This window comes from Gymnogyps californianus, chromosome 9, assembly GCF_018139145.2.
Source record: "Gymnogyps californianus isolate 813 chromosome 9, ASM1813914v2, whole genome shotgun sequence".
NCBI classification, from domain to species: Eukaryota; Metazoa; Chordata; class Aves; order Accipitriformes; family Cathartidae; genus Gymnogyps; species Gymnogyps californianus.
The window spans coordinates 5,725,844-5,749,689 of record NC_059479.1 but is presented as its reverse complement, the minus strand read 5'-3'; the positions used below and the strand labels follow the sequence as shown (position 1 = coordinate 5,749,689).

At 37.9% G+C, this 23,846-nt stretch overlaps 1 protein-coding gene across 1 annotated transcript in view; it reads right to left on the bottom strand.

Annotated features, from left to right (window-relative positions):
- PCDH11X (protocadherin 11 X-linked) overlaps positions 1–23,846 on the bottom strand; it is a 475,689-nt gene that overhangs the window by 118,714 nt on the left and 333,129 nt on the right. Inside the window, exon 6 of the mRNA XM_050901950.1 lies at positions 22,568–22,766. Coding sequence (XP_050757907.1) covers positions 22,568–22,766 — 199 coding nt within the window. The remainder of the gene's footprint in view (positions 1–22,567; positions 22,767–23,846) is intronic.

Sequence of the window (23,846 nt, the reverse complement as noted above, 5' to 3'; positions counted from 1 at the left end):
TTCGTTCCTCTTTCAATAATGGACAAAGATCTTTTCTTTTGTAATTGTCGGGTGATTAAAGACCCATCAGGTAATTTTGTGCTTAACTATTATATCCTTCCTGCTTTAGGCTTCAAAATAATTTGTTCTGAGTGATAGTCCTATTTCTGATCAAGACACACTCACTAAATGGAAGATGTCAAATTTTATTGTGCCTTTACAACGATATCAGCACAAGATGCAGTAATTTTCTTCATCAGCGTTTGGAAATTATCTCAATATGGGAGGAAAAGACAGCATAAAAGGCAAGTAGTGTCAAAAATTAAAACTGTGTTTAAGCCTTAAGTAGAGCTGCTACAGGGGATGCTATACTGGCAAACACCATTCTCAATCATACATCAAAATATTTGCCACGTGATACTAAGATGGTTTCATGAAGAAAGAAGACTTTATTATATAACACGTACAGTGGAACAAAACAAATCAAAACAGCCTTTTCACAATAAATTAGATCTAACATAATGCTTAACATTTCAGTAAGTCTTTTTGTTCATAAAAGTATTTTACAGCTATTAAGCTGTGCTTTATTTTTAATTCTCCCTCAATTATATAACAGGAGGACGAGTGAGATACAAATTCTAACTCTGGCTCAAGGCTAAAGAAGGAAATAAGAGAAATATTACTAGCCTCAGGAAATCCTACCTCTTCATCATATTTGATTACCATAGATCACAACACTTGCAAGAAACTCTATAATAAAATAGAAAACATATGTTGTCTTTCATTATTACTATCTTTTGTTTAATTATCCTTGAACTGAAGTGACTTTGTAAAAGTTATGTTTGTTATATACAACTGCAAAGATGTATACAGATTATATTAAACTATAATCATACCAACACAGCATCGCTTTCTGAGTGGATTATCCATGTGTTGCATTGATTGGGATCCTTGAATAAGATGCAAACCACTAGAGGTTTAAACAGCTATATTCTTTCTAAAGTACTCTTTAATTAATGTTGTCTAGAGCACTAATTATGAAAGCTTGTAAAGCCTAAAGCCTGAAAACACTTATGCACCTACTTAACTTTGCTCATTCAGGGTAGACCCACTGAATTCATTGGAACTGCTCAGAGTATGTAATTTAACTAAAGAATGCACATAGGCTGTTGCAGGTTAAAAGCTAAACAGTGAACGCAGCTTTGCATGCTTATATCCATGGTGGACTTCAAAGCATTTTGCTCGTTGTTATTTCCAATTACAAGACTGTCTTCCATGGGCATATTTGTCTTTCCCCAACAAAGCGTAAAACTGCTCCCTGATAGTCTCTTTGATAAAGTGTTGAGTTAAGCAAAACTGAGCCATGAGTCAGTGGAATATGAGATGTATGCATCTGTATATACACATGTTTAGATGCACACATAATTTGTCCACATTATGAAGGCAGATAAATATGCATATATGTGCATATATACAAGCATATCTCCTACACAGTGAAAAATATTGAAATTAGAATAGAAGCCAAATTATTGTCTACTGTCCATGGAAAACTCTAAATCTCTTTAAAAATAGAATACTCACGTTTGTAGTTCATTTATTTTAACATTATAAACCTTTTTTATTTTGCTAAACAGATTTCTATTTGTTTAATTAACAGTTCCAAACAGAGAAAAGTTTTAAAAGGATTACGAAGCTTCTCATTTATAAGCAGCCGTTCAAGCTTTTGTTATTTTCCCCCTCCACTTTAGCTATAAACATTACGATGCCATTGGAAAGTTCTGACACGTACATGCTTTGAAACTGGGACTAACAGCTGTTAAAGAAATCTCACTAACATTGCTGTTCTTTTTATAGAAGATTTTTCCTAAATTTCCACACATTATTTAAAAGAAGAGACCTTGAATTGAGAAAGGAAGTGGGACACTACATGCCTCAATTATATTTCAGTTATATATTCCAGTCTCCTCATATTCTCATCAATCCTTTCTAATTTTTGGCCTGGTTGTACAACCTTTGGTGCACATGTGCTGGTTGGTCAGCCAGTTGGCAAAGATCAAACATATTTTCTTGTCTCAGCTGTTGGCAGGTCCAACAGTGGCTTTGGAGGCAGTGCTCGGCCAAGTGGGCATAAAGGTCCCCTTTGTAGACTTGTTAGAAATATGTAGCTAAATTCCATCGTCATATCCCAGTCCCATTCCTCTGCCCAGCAACACTAGATTGTCTGTGCATTATCCCAAAGATCACTCACTGACAACTGTGCTAGTGCCAGCTGGAGCATTTATCTCTAGAAATATCTCCACTATGCTCCCCAGCTCTCTTTGTTAGAACCAAGGAAGTGTTAAGGACCAAGAGGAACACCAGTCTTTATTCAGACTAGTCTTTAAAAGGTTCAGTAATTGCAGTATCTATCTGTTAAAGATTTAAAATAAAAATTGAGAGGCTTCTCATTCAAACCACACTGTCCATCCTATGACTAAATAAACAAAATGTTTTGTAGAAAAATAAGATTTGACCCAAAGATCAACTGAATATCATGCAGCATATGCAAAAGACACTGAATTAAGACTACGTAAGAAGTCTTGATTCTCATTTTACTCTCTTCTACATGTTTGGCTTTGAAACCTTAACAGACTCTAAATGTAAATCATGGGCATACTGATAATAATCATATAATTCAGGCTTAATACAGAACCCCTGTAAACCCTTCCATCTTTGTGAAATGAACAACTACATAATGAAAAGCCAAACCAAACAACTTTAACATGTCAAAAAGTAACATTTTTCACATTTAAAAGCACAGCGGACGAAGAGCATCTGACTCAGCAGAGAATTTGTCTACAATTCACTCAACACACTGTGTCGTTTATGGAACTATGCCATTAATTAAATAACAGCATACAGTGCAAAGGCATCATTGGTTCAGACCGATACATTTTCCCTCCCCTGCATCACATTACTTATTCCTACTGCATTAATGCAAGACATCAAGTTCTTCAGTGGAAATTTTGTATATGCTCATAGATTTAAGCTAGCATAAGATACCATAGTGTAGTAAGTTATAGATGGATTTAAACAGTTCCCACAATAAGGAACAGTTTTGCTTCAACTTTGGCTTTAATCATAGAGAGTTCTCACTGACAGGAGACCCTGAAAACCACGTAACAGCAGTACAAAGTCCAGGAAGTAACACAGTTACATACACTTTATATTATATATGGCATACAATTTCTAGATTATCTGGGTTTTTTCATACAGTTTTTGGGGACTGCTAGGGAATAAAGCCACTCTGTCAACAGCTGGTGTCAGATATCACAGTGATGGATCCATAATATAAACCTACAGTTGCAGATAAACACTCTTCACTCTCAATGCAGAGACATCAAAAAGCAGTTGCTGCAAGGTGAAAGAACAGACTTTGAACTTCCATACCCAATTGCACTAAATATGTGCAACTCTTGGAACAGACTATAACGTTATAAAATAAGTTTATTCTATGGCCACAGACTGCCTTATCCACATGACCCACACAGAACAGAATTTGAGCCTCCAGGAAAAACATACGTTTTTGATAGTTTTAACATGCACCCATGACTTAGCCATAGTGTGTTTCTCAATGTATAGAGTCCTGCAAGATAATTAAAAAAAAAAAAAAAAAAAAAAAATCCATTGTATAGACAGAATATTGAATTGCTCCCAGTGATGTTCTGTCTGTACAGTATATTCATTAATCCATCTCATGCACTCTGGTTTTCTACAACAAAGGAGTCATTATTAAACATATGATAACATAGGAACTTGTGCTGCTGTTATGACAACAGCATCAATACAAGGCCCTTCAATGTTCTTAACAGTAAGACCTTAAAAAACTAACTGGTGTGGATTTGATAACAAGACAATCCATAAAATCTTATCTTGATCTTGCAGTCCTAGTCTAAAGCCTGTATTGCTTGCTTAGTGTTACTGACCGAACGATGCTATTTCACTAACATACATTGGCAAAATACAGAGAAAATTCATTTACGAGGTCACGTGAATTTTATGGAAAGGTAGAGACAGCCTGCGTGGAGTGGTACAACAAGTGGAATGATATATAAAGGTTAGACTATACAACAGTTAGTCTGTGAAGATGTAGCCAAGTCACATTAGGGAGAGAGCCCAGAAGAATCTGTAGGTGTCGTGGTTTAACCCCAGCCGGCAACTGAGCACCAGGCAGCCGCTCGCTCACTCCCCCCACCCAGTGGGATGGGGGAGAGAATTGAAAAAAACCCCCACCAACCTCATGGGTTGAGATAAAGACAGTTTAATAGAACAGAAAGGAAGGAAAATAATGATAATGAAAATAATTAAATGACAGTAATAATACTAAAAGAATTAGAATATACAAAACAAGTGATGCACAGTGCAATTGCTCACCACTTGCTGACCAATGCCCAGTTAGTTCCCGAGCAGCAATCTGCCCCTCCCGGCCAACTCCCCCCAGTTTATATACTGGGCATGACATCATATGGTATGGAATATCCCTTTGGCCAGTTTGGGTCAGCTGTCCTGGCTGTGTCCCCTCCCAACTTCTTGTGCCCCTCCAGCCTTCTTGCTGGCTGGGCATGAGAAGCTGAAAAATCCTTGACTTAGTATAAACACTGCTTAGCAACAACTAAAAACATCACTGTGTTATCAACATTCCTTTCCTACTAAATCCAAAACACAGCACTGTACCAGCTACTAGGAAGAAAATTAACTCTGTCCTAGCTGAAACCAGGACAGTAGGGTAAATATTTTTCTTGAGCAATAAATGTGATTGAGTATGCTGATATGCCTAGAGCTTGCAAGACAAGCACAGCTCTGTAGACCCTAACAAATCCAAATCTTCCTCCTGATACAACACAATCAGCTAGACTCAATTTCATGCATGGATTGAGTTGATGGCTGGAAATACACACAAATTTGGGGCCTCTCGTCAATCCAAACTTTTTCATGTTCGTGCCATCTTTTCAGTTACTCCCCCAGTGGGGTAGAATGGAAGCTTGTGACATTAGCAACAAGAAAAAGGCTTTTGCTCCATCTACACATTCATTTGCAGGTCCATGGGGCCCTGACAACAGGAAAATAGGCATGTCCTCTGTCCATCGGCCCGTTACATCCGGGCTGAAACCTGATTAACATGTAGTTACCACTTATGAATCTGCCTTACGAAACTGATGCTGAAGATGGTATGAACAACATGCTTCACTACCTAGAGTGGAAGTAGACACTTCTGTTCAAGTCACAGTTCATACATACATCCCATATATCCCATGGTCCTAAATCGCAGACTAGAAAGGGGAAACTCCAAAATGAGTTTTCCAGCACACTGCTGCTACGACAAAGGTATCACCAGGTCCTCCAACTAAGGAGATGGATGACAAAAATTACACTACATGTCCACATAGTCATGCAGAGCTAATGCTGCCTTCAGTTACACGTTTATCCCCAAAGACCTTACTAGTGGCGCACTTCTAGACAGGACTGAAAATATATTTCATACAACGCGTGATTTGCTTGGAACAGTATCATCTGATACTGTAAGGTGTGTGAAAGGGATTATTGGTACTATTTAAGGATCATTGAGCCTTTTCTCGTCTCACACAAAAATGATGCATATTTGCAATCCATTTCTGTAGTTGCTTTATGAAGTGCAATAGTGACTAGAGAACTGAGAGAATACAAATGAGACATTATCATTTGATCTACAGCGTTTCCTTAAAATTCCAAATCTTGCTACAGGAGCTCTCATGCATGCTGAACACTATCGTCATTAGATAATTACTCATTATAAATGAGCACAGGCTAAAGCCAGACATACTGTTCAGCTTTCTGAGCACATACAAGTTTCTATGTTAAAATGAAAATATAATATACTTCAAAACAATTTTTACTGATCATATGTGCTGGATTTACATCTAGGAGTAGTTTGTTTTTCTAGTGACTGGAAAAAATCTCTCTCTCTAGTATTCGGTGACTTGCAGAATCTCAAAGTAAAAGGTTATTTGAAACTTAGATTAATACATTTTTTCCTTTCTGAGTTCCAGAACACAGACCTTTGGAGAAACTGGTCTATAGGACACTGCATGTTAACTAGATCTTGGGTTGATATCATGCCTGTAAGTGATGGGTACTGCATTACCAGCATGTGGTATCTGCTGGATGCTTTGAAAACTACCTTGATAGTTTCACTTCAGTTTCCAGCAGAAAACTGGAGATGCCCATCTTTCAAGAGTCCATGACAGTAAGTTTGTAACACATTCAAAGGTCTGAAGCCAAAGTATGCTGCGTCCCTCGGAAATACAGCCTAGGATCAGTGTTGAGCTACGATTATTTCGTGTGTTGTGGATGAACAATTCAATCTTCACCTTTGTCAGTAAGTCACAGCCCTGACATCTCCCACTAATATAGCCAAGTTTTAGGTGTGGTTGTATGTTAGCAATGGTCTTTTGTCTATTTCCTTCACTGCTGAAAAACTAAGTAACCTTCTCCACCACCCCAAACCCCTTCACATCCAATTTATTTGCATTTATTCATAAAAGATGTCATTTCTGCAGATCTATCACTTTATTTATTCATTGCGCTTCATAGTGAAGTTTGGCTGTGGTTGTGCCTATTACACTGGTGCCCAGAGTTTCCTAATTTATGTCTTAGCATTCATAATTGCAAATAGTAATTGTAATGATTTATGGATTGATAGTTCTTGTTATTAACCACTCCACAGTTTCACCGTATTTGGAGGCAGAAAGCATCTGTCCCGCAAGCATGTGTCATGTATAATTTCTATCCCGATGCCACTATATGGATCCCAGAGTTAGACTAGAAAAATGTATCCATCAACAGGCAGAGCAGGACTAACCAAAATCATACTAATACCAGAGTCTCACTCAGTGGTAGATATATTTTTAGATAAGATCCTGGGTGGCAAACCAGGGCCTTGCTGAAAGGCAGCGCTAAGTTCAGTATGTTTGGGGAAAAGTATATTACAACCCTGTCATTTTGATGCTGAATAGGTGACCAAGCTGAGGCACATGAAAAGAAAAAAGAGAAAAGCTGTACTGCCTGAGCAAACTGCTCCGTCCATAGTTTCAGAGCTCTTTTTTCTTCTCAGTCATTCATGTGTCTGCTCTATTTAATCAAGGCTGCAAATTGCCTAGTTCAGTCAGAGTTGCTTATTTTTTTTCCAAACAAACCTAGTACAATCAATGCAACATTATTGTTACGTATTACATATCTTACGCATGAAACTAGAATTATTTTCACATCAAATAAACCAGGTCTTTTAGTTGAAGATTCTCAAACAGTAATTTACAAATACGTTTTACAACTGAGTCTTCTTCTGACATGAGCAGAAGTTAGATAAATTCCTGACACAATGGGAATAAAAATGCAAGTTCCATTAAGAACTCCAGAGAAAGCTCTCTTATTCTTAAAAACCTTGAAAGAAAAGTGGCATCCCACTTTTCAGCTGAAGTTCTGCTCTGGAGAAAGGAATTTGTTGAAATAGAACTACAAAGTTTGGTTTTTATCTTACTGATTTTACAGTGAAGTCTGCTAAACACAGTGCTGTGCTTTCTTACTGATAGCTTCACATACCTATCCTCTCAGACTGGGTTTATTTTTATTTTTCTCTCTTCAGTACCTGAAATTATTCCTTGTACATTACCAAGAGTCAGAGAGACTGTGAACAACCCAAAGCTAAGCTTTGAGCAGATGGATGGCTTGCAGAGTCCTCAGTGAGAGTTATGGAGATATTTGAGGAGTTAAAATTTTGCCAGATTTTTCCCATTGTATCAGTAATCTACCAAATTATGTTCTTTCTCTTTACAAAATGAAATCAAAACTCACGCATAGAATCCAATGGAATTCTTCAGGTTTTTTTTTTTTTTAAATATATATGCAGATATATGACCCCTTTTTTGCAGCCCATCTCATGTCATCAATCAACAATTTTTTACTTGCCCTCCAGGAAGAACTCACACACATGCTAAGCAGGAAAGAGGTATGTTTATGAAAAAGGATTGTTTCAGAGCAGAATCATAACAGAAGCTCAGACAAAGTGCGTAAGATTCAAATATGTTCCAGAAACACCACTGACACTTGAGTAAAACAACCCCCTTGTCTTCAAAGGGATGTCTGTTGAGAAAAAAGCTTGTTTATTTTCCTCTTTTTGTTACTATGGACATCTGAATAAAGATGGTATATTTTTACTGGAACCATCTTCTACTGCTGTGAGAAAAAAAAGTTGCCATCTGCATTAAAATATGTCCCTCTGCAAGTAGTTATACATGCAACAAAGACGACGATAATTTGAATCGAGGACATATGGAGCAAACACCTGAGAAAGATCTTGCCTCTATACAAATATTTTAACATTGGAAGACAAATATGTCTCAGTTAGATATATATACACTGACATCAGATTTTTAAAATCTTTTTATGATGTATTTTGATGTATTCACAGGGAGCTTTTTTTGCCCCCCCTCCCCCCCTTTTTTTTTTAAATCTCTTCCTTTACAGCAGCTTAGGTTGAAGGAGGAATGCCATCTTTAACCTTGAGATCCCTGTTCTTGCTGGTTTGTGTCATAAGCTTATTATTTAAAAGCAATTCTTTGTATTTAACATTTCACCTCAGCATGCAAAATGGTTATGGATTAGAGTACATTTGCTGGGGGGGAAAGGATAGAGTGACTGCGAATTAGAAATGCTGGCTGCCTGGCTGGGTCACAGGTTCACTTCCAGCTTCTGGACCAGAAAAATCTTTCTGTGACCGCCCCCCATCTACTCTGTTTATGTGCTTATTTCAAAATTGTGCATTACTAGTCAAAGACTGTTTAGCACAGGACGTTAGATCCAGTTTCTCGCAATCACTGGAAATAGTAAGATACGGTATATGCTTAGAATGTAATCAATTTTTAAAGCATAAATGCAACATAGTACTGTACTATATATTCTGGAGCTTCATCAGTGTTGCAGGTAAGAAACTATCTTCTTGCCTTCCAGTGCAGGCAGCTGTCTGGATCTGGTTTCTAAATTCAGAGGTTTGACCATCTGTAATTCAGCTTGCTAATCATTTGGCTAAAAAGCCAAGATCTTTTCTGACGTACCGTCTATACTAACCAAATAACCTAGAAAACTACTTAGGTAATGCCAGTTTCAGTTGAATAATACAGTGAGTAACCTGTGTCCATACGTCAGTGGTAATCACACGCACCGTCTGCAGTGCTGCCCAGTGTACAAAGCGCTGGACTACGGCACACAAACACCCCGGGCTGCACTCCTGGCGCTTCCATTGGGAAATGGGGCAATGACTGTAAGATCACTTTGGAAAAAAAAAGTAAAAATAACTGATAGCAAGAGCATTAAATATTATTTTGTGCCAGCATTTCTTTGAAAGATTCTCAGGGAACGTTAAGATGATGGTGGTGTGGCTGGCAGCATTAAAAATACACTGCAGCCACAGTATGATGCTACAGAGAATTCTGCTATGAGAAAAATGGCAGCTCTATCAGAGAGTTAAACATTTCTTTTTTCATGGTCATGAAACAAGACCAAACCAACCCCCCATTTCACAGAGCTGTTAACCTTCTGTCTTGATGAAAATTAGCAGCTACAGTTTCTTTTAAATAAACTCTGAAATTTTTACTGGATAAAGCATTCCTCTATTCCTGTCAAAGAGTTGTGCAGCACAGCTGTTTTTAACAAATTCCTATTTTTACTCCCTGACTTTTGACTATCATTATGTATATGAGTTTCTTCAGCCTGCAAAGCACGTTTTAACCAGAAATATTAACGTCCCTCTACATATACAATATTTTCTCCTTATGCAGCAAGAATAGGTGTTATACAAAATAGAAAACATCTGCTTATTTGTATTATAATGTCTCTTGAACTCATTAGATTAGAAATACAAAGGTGATAGCAGAGGTTAATGATGAATGTACAAAGCAGAACCACATTTCTTTGTATGTTTCAAAGGGAAAACAAATCCTAAAATTCAGTATTTATAAAAAGCATAAAGAAAGAATTATGAGGGAGTTTTTTATTAAGACATCTTTAGTGGCTATATTAATATCTTAAGTTCTGTAATCCTCATAATGATTCACTCCTAACCCAGGAGCTAGAATAAGGTCAGGGCATTTTCTTCTTTTCCCTGCTCCTAAATATCTTGCCTCTCCTGGGATTTGTGGTAGTATTGTCTATCAGAGTGTTTAATTATTATGTCAGTGCATTGAATTATCATGATGTGGACAGTGGTCTCCTTGGCAATTTTAATCATGCGATGTGAATCCTTCTTTTCCTCTCTTTGCTTTCAACTGCTGGGGCTCTGTGCGAAGAGCTCTGATTGCAAGATGCCTGTCACAGCACGGTCCCTGCTAGAAACAAACACTCCTAGGAAATGCTCCTTAAAGGCCTCGCTATACGCCCCTCGTCTTAGCTCAAAGACAGAAAATCTCCTACTGCATTAAGATTTAGTGAGTCAGCTTTCTTGTTACAGAGGCAGGCAGTTTCAAATAAACCAAGTGTACTCATTAGGTCTATCGAGCAGTTAAGTGTTAATGTTAGAGCCCTACTAACTATTGTATTAGCTGATATCAGTAGCAAAGGAAGTCCTACTAACGTCACAGCTCTTTCCTTGGTGCTTTCTTCTATTGTGCCAGTTATAGGATGACAGAGAGAATAACATTTCTGAAGCTGTGACACGTATTTGGCAATCTGCTGCATTCTGACACAAATTAAGGGCCAGGAGTCGTACAATGATCCAGACACAAACTCCCTCCACAGAAATAGCCCGCTGTATCAAAAAATCAGAAGATTTCAGGGGGAAGAAAACAAACAAAAAAGAATTGTCCTTTTCCAACTCCAGAATAATTCACAGCATTGCACTTTTGAAATCTTTCTGTAGCTGAGCAGATGTAAACAAAAATATAAAATAAAATTGAGGAGGAAGTACCTTATCCTTTTCCCAAAAGCTAAACATCTTGTAATTATGAATCCTTAAATGGAAAACTGGATAGTTCAATATCCGAGCTGATTATTTAACTGTTAATATTCTTTAAAACAGACAAATCATGCTTTAATCATCTAAACTCCTAATTATCATATGACAACTCAGACCCCACTTACAGACATAACTAAATGCTATTCCATTCATAGGACATAGCAATGAAAGGTAAAGGACCCGTTTTATTTACAGATCTTCTCTGGCATACATTTTTTTCACAATGCTGTGAATATGTTCCAGTATTGGAGTAGGTCAGAGCAATGCTGACTGATAATGGGGCTGATGGAAAAAGATTCTTGTGATCTTCACAAAAAAGAGAAGTAAGGAGCTAATTTTAGAGACAGACGTATGAGAGCTCCACCCCAGCAGAATCTGTAATCAGTGATATTTGACCTCCAGTGAAAAAATGAGCGTGTGTATAAAGAAAAGCTTTAATATCAGTTCTAATAAGATAAAAACAATTTTTGCTTTTATAGTTTTCAAAGTGCTTTCTCTCACCATTCCTATTTCCCTTTATTGCCACTGTTTTTCTTTACATGTACTACTACTGAGGAGGAGAGGCAGAGGTTGTCTTTCTTTTTCTAAACAGTTCTTTGGTTAGTGTGTGACATGATTAGTGTGTGACATGAGTAAAGCCTTTCTTGGTAGAGGAATGCTTGCTTTCTTTTAAAGTATTAGGTGAGGGCTAGATTTTATAACATCTCATCCTATAGAGGACACATCTTCTGGGACACTGGTTTTGGAACATCAGTCAAGATAACCAGATAAAAGAACTACTATTGAAATAGTGTCATTGTTCTTCTTGATATTTCAAAGAAACAGAGTTATTTTGGATGAGAGGAATTTAAGTTCAGTAGACCATACAGAATCAGCTAGCCATGTCCTTATCCTGGAAACAGCATTTTAGCTGGATCAGTTGTTGCTTCCTATTATTATTTAGAGAGAATTTTAATTTGACGCAACAAGGCTTTAAGTAGAGCTTTAAGCGTTGCAAGGACAAGCATTGCAACAGTGCTGCTTGGCAGCAAGGCATGTCAGAAAGCAATGGTTTTTTCAAAGCACAAAGCAGGAAAAAGGGAAGATAACTCCTGTTCCATCTCACTATCCCATCCTATTATCCCATCTAAGCCAAGCTATTCAGGATGCTCACCCTGACAGAAGTAACACAAATCTGAGGAACATAAAACCATTTGTTAAATACAATCAGCAAGTTAGTGTTACTAACATGCACAGATGCAGGTGAATATTTGCCAGACACTGTATACAGTAAGGTTAAACTAAATTCTTATTGCAAGAACCTCCATGAAACAGTTGATCTGGCAGTCGGGTGACTCTGCAAATTAAAACAGCACGATGCTGGCCCACCACAGTACTGCCCAGCAGCTCTCCTCGTCCACACACGGCTCCTGCCTTTTCACATCATGATGAGTTACCCAATTCACATCATCGTTAACAGTGTGACTGAACTTTGGGAATCCAATACAAGACAAGCTAACTATCTATTTTTACAGGATGAAATGAAAACAAAAAGACCTGATAGGCACTTAGAAGCATTGCTAGTACAGCATATGTTATTTGTATAGATCTGAACCACTTCTATTATACAAGTATTAGTGATGATTTTTACTGCAATTGTACTGGGAGCATAAAATCAGCGTAACAGCCACATTGTGCTCGGAGCCCCACAAATACATAGCAAAATTTCTGCCTGTAATCCAGGGAGTTTACCATCTAATTCAAACTGAAACATGGGAATGGATGTGTACAAATAACCAAGACAGCGTGAGAGCAGGATGAGAATTATGAAACGGATACATGAGACAGGAGCTTCTGGCATTGCTGAAATCAGCAATGTACAGAGTCAGAGTTAACTCTGAAAACGTTTAAGAACAATTAGAATGTCACTTGGTTTCATAACAAAAGTACTGAATCACACAGCATTCTGAATAAAACACAACCCATACAAAATCCTGCCCCTAACTAGAAAGCAGCGACATTATTTATTGGTATTAAACACAAAAGTGAGAATCTCAACCTCTGATGTAATACAAATCCAAAAGTATCATCATAAATATTTTACCTAGGTTTCTCCAGCTCAACCCAGACAAATACATTTTATTTTTCAGAACGTGTATATAATACCAGTGACCAGTAGGTTTCAAGAAAAACTGGTGTTATACTGGCTGGATCAACAGCATGTACCAAGGACACCAGCCCTGCATTCCCCTGATGCAGAGCCTGTGCAGGGGTTTCTGAGCCTTCCCTTGACCTTACTGCAGCAAAGTCAAGGTTTGAAAAGTAACCAGAAAATAAAAGGATCACAATGCAGATTATACAACCTCAAAAAAATACAGAAACAGCAGTTTATTAAAAACATGTTGCTTTTCCAGAAGACTAAAAGATATTTGAAGAGTAAAGGCAAAAATATCTCCCTTATTCAGGAATATATGGATGTACATGAGCTTTTTGGAACAAAAATTCTAGTTGTTCCTAATGCATACTTCAAGATTGGATCCTATTTCCCTACCAAAAGTCCAGTTAAAAGGAAAACATCAGATTAAAGGATGACCACATCTCTACACAAACAAGGACAAAAATCACTAGACTTATTGAGTTTATCAGATTTCACTCAGCAAATATGGTGACTTTACGTGCACTGTCAGTTGGGAATCTTCTTTGTTCAATAAATACAATTCTTCTGTTTAATTTCTAAGACAGATTGGTAGCTGCAGACAGTCATTAAATACATTTCCTGATATATTTTCCATTAATCACAGTGAAATCAAGTAATAAATTATGATGCTTCAAATGAAATTATAATCATGCAACTTTTCACATGGCTTAAATTATATAAAATACAAAAAAAAGGGTTTTTTCTGTATTTCTGTTTTTAAAACTGTAACTAGATGCTAAAAAACATCTTAGTATTTCATACTGGTAAAAGCTCCTCCCGGTGACACTGATTAGCTTGACTTGAAAAAACCAAAAAAAAACCCCAAATTGCATCTTCTGTGTTTTCCTATTCTTAAAATAAGAAAGAAGTGAAAGTTCGAGACAAAATAAGAGAGACAGAAGAAGGACATAAAATTAATTGCTTCGTGGCTCATAAGTAACAGAAACACAAACATCATATGAACTTTATCTTACTGTCTGGGTGGCCTAATAAAAATCAGAAGCAAAGAAAGGCGTATTGTCAAGACGGCCATCGCTTCCCTCCGACGGAAGCCTTGCTGGAGCAGGGTGACTTTGCCGCCCCAGACTCCCGCTGCCGCCTGGCACTTGTGCCCAGTCTTCACACTTGTCATTTGCAAAGCCGGTGGACAAGATAAGGGATTGCTTTGCTTGCAGAGGTCTGCTTCCCCGTGATAAAATTCTATCTCATCCATAACTAGATTTAAGATACGTAGGATACACTCGTCTTCAAAGCTGTCACCAGAAGGGAACTCTATCAATGACTTCAGCTTTCATACGCTCCAGATAAACTTTCCGTTTTAATCTGTGCCCTTTGTGACTTTTCAAGCTATCGTAACCATCAAAGCCCTAATACAATCCCGGATACAGGGTGCTCCAAATTAGATTCCATTTACCCAGCCAAACTTCAGGGCCTCTATTTACTGCAAATGCGACAGCTAGTCAGATCTAAAAGGAGTCTGAAAAAGTAGAGGGAAGAAATTTGTTCTCTATCCACCTCTGCCCCACCAAGCTGCTTGCTATAGCGATATATTTTAAAACTTTCATAAACCTCAAACAGAAAAAAATAGGATTATCCATTACCATGTCAGCTTAAGTGATAACATAAATATATATCACAGAACATCTGCCACTAAATCACTGTTTATAGATGTCAGATCTCATTTATTATTTAAAAAACCCCAAAACAAACACTTTAAAGCCTTCCTTATTATTTCAGAAGAAATGACTGATTTCTAAACTGCAAGGTGGAGCTATTCTTTCTAATCTTTTTAGACAGAGTCACTTCTATTATAAACCTCAGTCAAGAATAACATTAGATGGTATTCACAAACACATTATTATTGCCTGAATTACTTCATCCCAGTATGTAGTCTAGAAAATCCAACAGATTTCCCCATTGATTTTCCTCATCAATCCCCATTGATTTTGCATGAAAGAATATGGCGCATCTCGGAAAATTTGCTTTTATCTTACTTTTCTTCGAACAGTAGAAAATGTACATCAAGGCATTATATTCCAATATCAACAATAAAATACGTAAAATTTACTTTTAGAAGAATTTACAGAGAGTGCTCCTTATTCACAGAAAGTATAAGATTTTAAAAATCAGAGTCTGTGTTTATAGCGCTGTGTTTGACTGATAGAGTCCGAGCAGTACAATCTTTTGGCATTTTTTCATTTAATTTGCTTTGTCCATTTTTTCCCCTTTGTGTCAGCTGCCTTAATAACTCTGAAGTCAGGCACTCAGGGATCAAGTTACCAAATCATGGAATTATTTCTGAATATGCAATCTGTATCCTCTTAGGTACAAGTAAAAACCCGCTCGCAAAAGCCACTCATCTGTACCATTGAAATTCACCTCTCCAATCTGACCTCTTTCCCCCTCTGCAATCTCCAGTCATCAACAAATCAAGAATATCATAATGTTTTGTTTTATAGGAGTTTCTGTTGGCTTGCTTCACTGCATGTGCTTATGACTAGACAGTTATTTTATTTTAGAAACAGATAGCTAAAACATCTGGAAAATCCACACAGTTGTCAGGCCTGTGACATTCAATGCCCTCAAACATATGCCATGCAGATATAAAGTTGGACTTCTAAGGGAGACATACTTTAAAATGTGAATGTTGAGCACACCCTGATTTTGATCTCTGCCAGGTCCCCATCTTTTAAATCAAGCAACCACTTAATGATTGCTGTGGTGGTTTATATATACGTGATTCATGGGTGCACTCTCAGGAGGTCATCGGAAAGGTTGGCATTTCACAAAGTGGTACAGTACCGTAGTCAGCCATTACATTCTCCCACCTACGTACAAGCTAATTTGATTAAAGGCAGAAGATCAATCAAACTCTATTGCCTCAGAAAGATTAATTACCTCAGCACTTTCTGAATTAATTATTAGTGTTCAGCCGTGGGGATAGAAAAACCCAATACAGTAGAAGTAAAAGGACCCAACGGGCAGATGTGGTAGACTGGGATGTATTTTAGCCCAAGATTTATTATCTTTAACTAATGACAGTGTCTTCCTTTTTTACTCAAATTAGACCTAAGCGCTATAGTGTGTTCATAACTCAGCAACAACCAAATTAAAATATTACTGTTACCTTTCAACCTTATTGTGGAACTAAAAGCACACAAGAAGAGAACAAAAAAAATGAAAACACCATTAAAAAAAAAAATTATATCTGCTAGCAAGCAATCCTAGCCCCAGTTTTCAGACAGGGAACAAGATACTTAAAACTCTGTAGTTTTATTTTTTCTTGTGCCCCAACATGAGGTCTGAAGTCCAGCTGCCAGAGCAGTCTTACTGATGATGTTTAAAGAGTATATTTCAGCAACTGCAGAGTTTCTGACTATCAGACAAGTCAGCATGGCGAAAAATGCAGCCATTTTCCCCAGGGAGAGCAAGCTTCCTATCTTCAGCTGTCTGCCGTCAATGTGCAGCACTGACCCTTCCGTCTTCATGACGACACCGACGAGATTTACAGGACCCTGCAAGCCATCATTAAGGTAAGCCTCTGACAGCGCTTGTGCGGGGCCGGGCTGCCAGCGTGGCTCCCCGCCAGCGCGGGCGCTGGGCGGCAGCAGGGCGAAGCTCCCCGGCCGGGTGAGGCAGGCCGTGCGCCAGGCCGGTGTCCAGCCTGGCGCTGCAGCTGGAAGCCAAGGGCTAACGCAGAACTGAGACTCAGCACACACGCTCGCTGACAGCTTTGATGTTACCAACATAGGAAAGGGACCTCTTGGATCACAGACTAGATTTGCTGCTATTACGGAGGGCGATTTATTTGCCCTCTCATAAATTTATCAAGCTTCTCTTTAACACCAATTAGCATTCTCATTCCCTGCTTCTATACTTCCTCACTGATCTTGTTTGAAATCCCCAAATTTCTGGCCTCGGCTGGTTTACAGACAGCACCTGTTTATTTGCCTGCGAAGCAACCCAGCGCTTCATTTTGGCCCCCGTTCTCTGCTATTACTTGAGAGCAGTCCTAATCCCCAGCCAGCCTTTACCTTGCAGTTTAAAAAAGCCAATATTCATTCCTTTTTCTGTATATAGGCATTCCATTCCCTTGTTACTAATAATGTTTCTTCATACCTGTTTCTCTCATGAGTTCACCTTTCTTTAATGTAGGAAGCCAACACTATTCATAATAGGCCAGTTGTGGTATCATCAATGCCTCGGGGGTTTTTTTCTTTCTTTTTTTCCTGTACTAGGAGTAACCCAGGATTTTTTCACAATCACATTAGGTACTGGTGATTTATAGTTTATCTTTGTAATACTCAGTTGTTTTTTTCTTTATGTCATTTTCAGCTGGTGATTTATATACTAGTTACATACACCCGTTCTTTTGAGAAAGACTCTCAACTATTAGATTACATCCCACTGTTATTACTCCAAATCCTTAGCAAAATCCAATTCTTGTGTCATACACACCTCCTCCTCTATTTTCAGTGATGCTTCGCTTTGAGATAGCAGAATATTTCATTGACACGTTCCTGCTTTTTAATGCCAAACTCATTAATGAAGATAATGATGGAGATTTTTCCATTCTTGTATTAATCCGTGTCTTTTCCTTCTTAATTGCTAATGCTCCACCTTAATGTCATAATAATAGTTATTAGTTCTTAAATATCTATAGACTAACTATATATGTATTCCCCAATATTAAAAATACATGTCATTGAAGTGAGATAATAGAGCTAATCTAGTACTATTCTTGGGAAACCTACGATACCGTTTTTTGTTTTATGTTTCGTATATCTTAGTTTCTTTTTTGTAAACGTTTTCCAGCAGTGAAGCCTGACCAAGCACTTTTTTTTCTTGACACCTTGTCTCTCAGAATTACAGAAAAATACGGAAAACACTAACAGTTTTGATCCTGGGAGGAAGATCATCTCCTCTCCTCCACATGAATGCACTGAACCTGCTCTGACTTTTAGTTCCCTTATCATCATTCTTCATCAGCCTGTCTTTGCTCTCATCAACATCACCCTTATCAAAAATTAAGGCAAGGTGAAAGTGTTCTTTTAATTTTGGGGAAGAAATATGTGCTATCTTTAATCATGAACAGATGTCATCCTTGCTGCAAACCTCCTTCTTATGTGGCTAAATACCATAGATTACAGTCTTAATTCTTCTTAAGACTAATTCTCTTGAAGCCTGATGATCACTTAAAGCCAACATAAGCTTTGGCCCAGCTACTCATTCACTTGTTTGCTGTCCACAAGTAGTGTCTCATGTAACGAATGGAATTGGGGAATCGATCTGTTTAAAAATAACTTTCCCCCCCTTAGATCAGATTGAACCTAGAGGAATTCTTCTATCCAGTTCACCCAAGCAGCTCTACAAATGCTTGTGCTGCCACAAGAGAAGGTGCACAAACAAGCAGCCACAGACACCTCTGGCAACACCAGCTCGAAGTGACCATGAAGTCACAGTGCCTATCACCTCGCCTTGTGGCCATCCTTTCCTTAGCTCTACACCTTCTGATTTTCAAGACAACTTTCTTGGCTTATTAGTCACTAATTCATGTTAAATATCCTTATGGAGACCCCCTCGCCTTAAGACGCCAGTTTTCTCCTGTTCGAAACCCTGAAATCTCAGTGTGATCTGCCTCATTAACTAGTCCTTTAATTTTCAACTAGCTTTGTTTATACTTCCATTTTGTTTATACAAAATAATTACAATTATTTAATTGCATATTACTTTCAGGTTTTCTGGCTTTTTTCTCCCCCAAAGCTGCAATCATATTACTCTTAGTCTGCCCAATTTCTTAACTGAACTGGGCGTATTCTACATTCTCCAAATAAATGTAAGAAAAATAATTTTATTCTCTAGAGGAAAAAAAAAATAGCCAGATTGTTTTGGTAAGGCTATAAAAACAGGTGAAGCATGAAAATTCGACATTAGTATGTTACACATCTCTTAAATAACCAAGCATAACTGGGGTTAACAGGTACCTTTCAACCCTTTTGGTCAACATCACTGCTTACAGCCACTAAGTGGGCACCACTGAGAGACAGTTTGCTAGGGAAGTTTACCCAAAGAGAATTTGTTACTTTTTGTCTATGTTTGTAGTGTGTTTTGTATTTAAACATAATACAGAGGGGAAAAAAGAGGGGGGGGGGGGGGGGGGAGGTACTACAGTTAAAATCCTTAGCATAGGGAGTTATTGGAGCATCCTTATTAGTTTTAGCAATTTATGAGCAGAAAATGTATGAATACCGCATACATCAGTGCTGTTACTTAAGGATAACGTTCTCTACAAACCTACACACATTTTTATATTACTATTTACTTAGTGTGACAGTTTATTGGCATATCTTCCTTATGACGCATCTACCACACTGCACATTATGCTTTTTTGAGGAGCAACTAAAGTAAGAGAAGACAAATCATTTTAAATAGCCTATTTCTAATTTTAATTAGTACAGTCAATTAATTTTAAAGGTGTACATATAAATTGCTCATCGTTTTCTAACCACTATATTCTTGCAGTTATTCTTTCGCCCTTGCTTCAGTCCTATATTGGATGTGAATTTGTAAGGCTTCCTGTCACCAACATTTCTCAGCTTTTGTTATTTTAAGTTATGCTCATCTTTTTCAGTGTTTTGTAATAAATGCTTTGCTATTGCTAAGAAATGGGAAGTTTCCAAAATACAATAATTTCTAATATTAGAGAAACAAATAAAACCTAAGAACTGTATTCAGGAAAAACAAGAGGGGAAAACACTTTTGAATATATCCCTGTGTGATGTGGCATCTGTCATCAGCTTTCATAAGCCACTTAACGTCTCAGTAGACTCTAGACGTTATTGAAGTTGTTTCATCCCAACTCTATGTCTCCTTGGCAGACAAAGTTGAACTAAATCACCATCAGATGATTAATCAGGCTTAATGTTTTAGACAATGTTTCAGATTAAGACAGGTCAGACATTAAAGATCTTGAGACAAAATGACGGTCATGCTTATTCTGCTGTATGAATTCTACTCAGATTATCTGACCATATATTCCTTTCTCTTTTCACATTAACAACATTTTGCTCCATGAAACAAGAATAGAAATACTTTGAATACATCATGCCACTCCAAATTAGATGAAAAAACCAACAATGAAAAATCTAGCAGCATGTTTGTAGAGGAAACTATCAATTCAGAACGGTTTTCACTATTTCACTATTGACTAAATGTGTCACGCATGCACAAGTGAACGAAACGAACATCAGGCTGAACACTTTCATAGATCAGCACACAAGATATTTTGGTTGCTCTTACCTACAGTAAGCCACTTTACAGCAGTATACTGAATAAAAATATGCTGTGGGTCTTCCTCTTCTTTTTTACTTAGATGTATGAGAGCACACAACAGACATCTATTTATATCTGCTTTTTTTCCTGCCACTAGATGCTGCCATTAATATAAGCATAAAACACTAAAAAGGACTGCTAACTATGCTTTCCGCACTGTAAGCATCACACTATATTGTGTCAATTAAACTGTTTCAATAAGATACAAGTTAGAAGGGGAAAAAATTTTCACATAACATAAATGCTAACTAAACTGTGATTTCAAGTTTAAAACTGAACTGTCAGGTAATTAGACAGGTGATTAAACTTTCTTCAGCTTCACCCAGAAAAGATATTAGATGCCTGCTTAGTCTCCACACAGTGACATGTGTCAATGATATTCAGATGTCAAAGCTGTATTACTTTTAGGGCAACATTCTAGAAGAGTCATGATCCATATTTCTTCTGAAATTGCAAAAAATGGGCTCAAAAAGCAGTGGTGAATCCAAAACCTGAGCCTCTTTGTAAACGGCAAGTCAGGATCCACATGCCTGTTCTAACAGCTCCTCATACACCAGGTCCTGTCCCACACTCTCTGTACGAAAGGACCCAAATACCGATTTCATGTACATCATGCTCACTGCAGTGAAGTATAAATACCAGAGTTACAAACAACAAGAGAGAGCTGTAAAGCAAGTTCAGATCATGAGTATGCATAGCAAAAGCAGCCAACACAATCTATAACTTGATATTTTCTTTCTTTGGGGGTATATTTGTAGCCCTTTAGAGCCTCATTCTGTGAAGAATTCAGTTTGACTGCCTATTCTTAAGGGTATATTACAGCCTCAAATATATAAACACAAACAAAAGCAAACGATGAATAATGTTTTCAGTACAACATCCAAAACCTCTGATGGTTCTTGTCAGCTGTCTATCAGCTCAGAAAAAATAATATTCTGGCATTATTTCCGGAACCATATAATTTTACAAATTTTAAAAAGTCTGAAACTGAGGATCCCCAGTTAATAGTTTATGAACTAAAAGAAAAAGAGAGAATGGACCTCATCCGTGCAGACAAGCCCCTCAGACTCCAGTCTCGGGCAGCACAAGGCAAAGGCAGCAGTGTGATTTCCAAGAGCCAGGCTGAATTTGTCAGAGCCAGCTCAGAGTCAGAGGTAATGCTCTCTGCTGGATGCTGTATTTGCCAGCGCAGAGATGTAACTACCTTCTCACAGAGCTATTTCAAGTGCATAGGACTTACTAATTCATTCTTCATGATACACTAAAGCAGCTGAAATACACCTTTTGGGCCAAGTTTTGCCCAGAACAGATGTATTTTCAAATCACTTATTAGGCCGCTAACAAGGCCTTAGAGGCTTACACACATTCAGGTGTCTCTTTATCAATGGCATGGTTCAATCTAATCCAGATAAAGAGCCCCTGGACAATTAACAATTGACTAAAGTACAGTGGAGTCTCTAACTGGCTATCACATCACGGCAGAGAAAGCAATACCGGTATCCACAGCTTTAGCATGGTCCTGAGCTCACCTTGATTTTGCCTAACTGTTTTCAATATCGTAAGAAGCCAGTGATAACGGCAGAAGTAAGTAATAATCTCAAAAGAGTTTGTCACCTCCATACCATAGCTGCTCTCAAAAGACAAATCCAGAAACCCTTATTTCTGGAGACAGCAGTGTCTTCACAGACCTACTCATCATCCAGAAGCTCTTCCTGTTAAAACAAACTACAATGCGCAGTAGTGTTGGATAGGGAAACACATTAAAAAGTGTAAACTCCCTCAGCGCAGTATTTATGACCGTAAGGGTAACAGTGTTAACCTCATCAGAAAGCTCCTCTGCGTACAGCACAGCAGATCTATAAAAATACCAGGTCATCCATAAAGTCTTTACAGCTCAAGAGTGTTTTATTTCCAATGGTCAGACTTCACATTTTTAGAAATATAGGGCTTCTTTGGCCACATTAAAATCAACATTCAGTTTTAATAATTGCCTGAAAAAGCAGCCCACTTTCGACACTCAAATGATTTAACAACTAAGATGACCAGAGTTCATCACTTACTGGACTCCGGGTCTGAGTTGCCGTCTCCTTCTGTCCGGCTGTTGGGTGAAGCTTGCTCATAGTACTCCTCCTGGGGGAAGCCGAGGGGCAGAGGGTGCGATGTGCTAGCACCGCTCGTGGGTTCATGGTCTCCAAGCCCACTGTCACTGCAGCTTTCCTGGGAGCCATCTGGTAGGTGAAACGTGACACGGCGCTGAGGCTACAAGGAAGGAAGAAAATTATATGGTTTCCACTACAGTATCAGTAATTGCTTAATGCAAGCAATTTAGGAAATGTATTATTTCAGTTATCTGCTGAAGACGCATTATCTAGAGTTGTGCACAATTTCAGGCTTTCATGAACAGGCAGCCTGCTTTCAAACCCGCTTCACCTGACAGCGCTGCTTTCTTCTATTTTTTAAAAATGTAAGCCCTGATGCAAAATGAAAGACAACTCAAACTAAAGAGGTTCTGTCAGACTTCACAAGTCTTTGGATGCCTTTTGTATATTGACTTGGAGATTTCAATCACTTTTTGAGGCTCAATTTATTTCACTGCTCAGTTTTCTAGTTTTCAAAAAACATTTTCTTTCCCATTAAAACCTGTTCCACACTTTTGGGCCTAAAAAATGTGACACACTTCTAATGTTGTTGGATTCTTCTAAGGCAGAGAAAGAACAAACAATAACAAGCCTTATGTATTGAAAACAATTTTAATAGATTTTGCACATCTATTAAACTAATGAGTTAAAAGTAGATTCCACTGCTCTCCTTCAGACATTTCATTACAACCCCTTTGATTTCTGTTATACCACAGACCTGTATCTTAACTGTAAAAGGCTGGAAGCTGGGAAACAGAGAGCTGAGGAAGGAAAGCATCACAGCACAGCTACTGAAGGAAGGGCCAGGTGAAACGAAACATCTGATGCATCAGGCATAGGACAGTATTTTCATTACCTAAGTGACTCTGCGTGATTTAGGAGCTGAATAACTGAAATGTAAATCTGTCCCAGTATTAAAAGAAAATACGAACAAAGAAATAAGCAGCTCTCCTGCTTATTTCCATGTGTCTTATTTCCATGTGTTTTGGAAACATGAAACATGAAGATTCAAAAAAAACCCAGAATAACAATTTAAAATGTTCTTAGCTTGATGTTACTCAAAATTCCATTTGAAAGGCAATGCAAAACTTTCCAGTTCCAGAACTGCTGGGATTAGTAAAGCTGGAGATCAGATTTTTGATGCAATTATGCAAAAAAAGTATATACTGTGTTTGTACTACAGCAGATGTCAGAGGTCCCT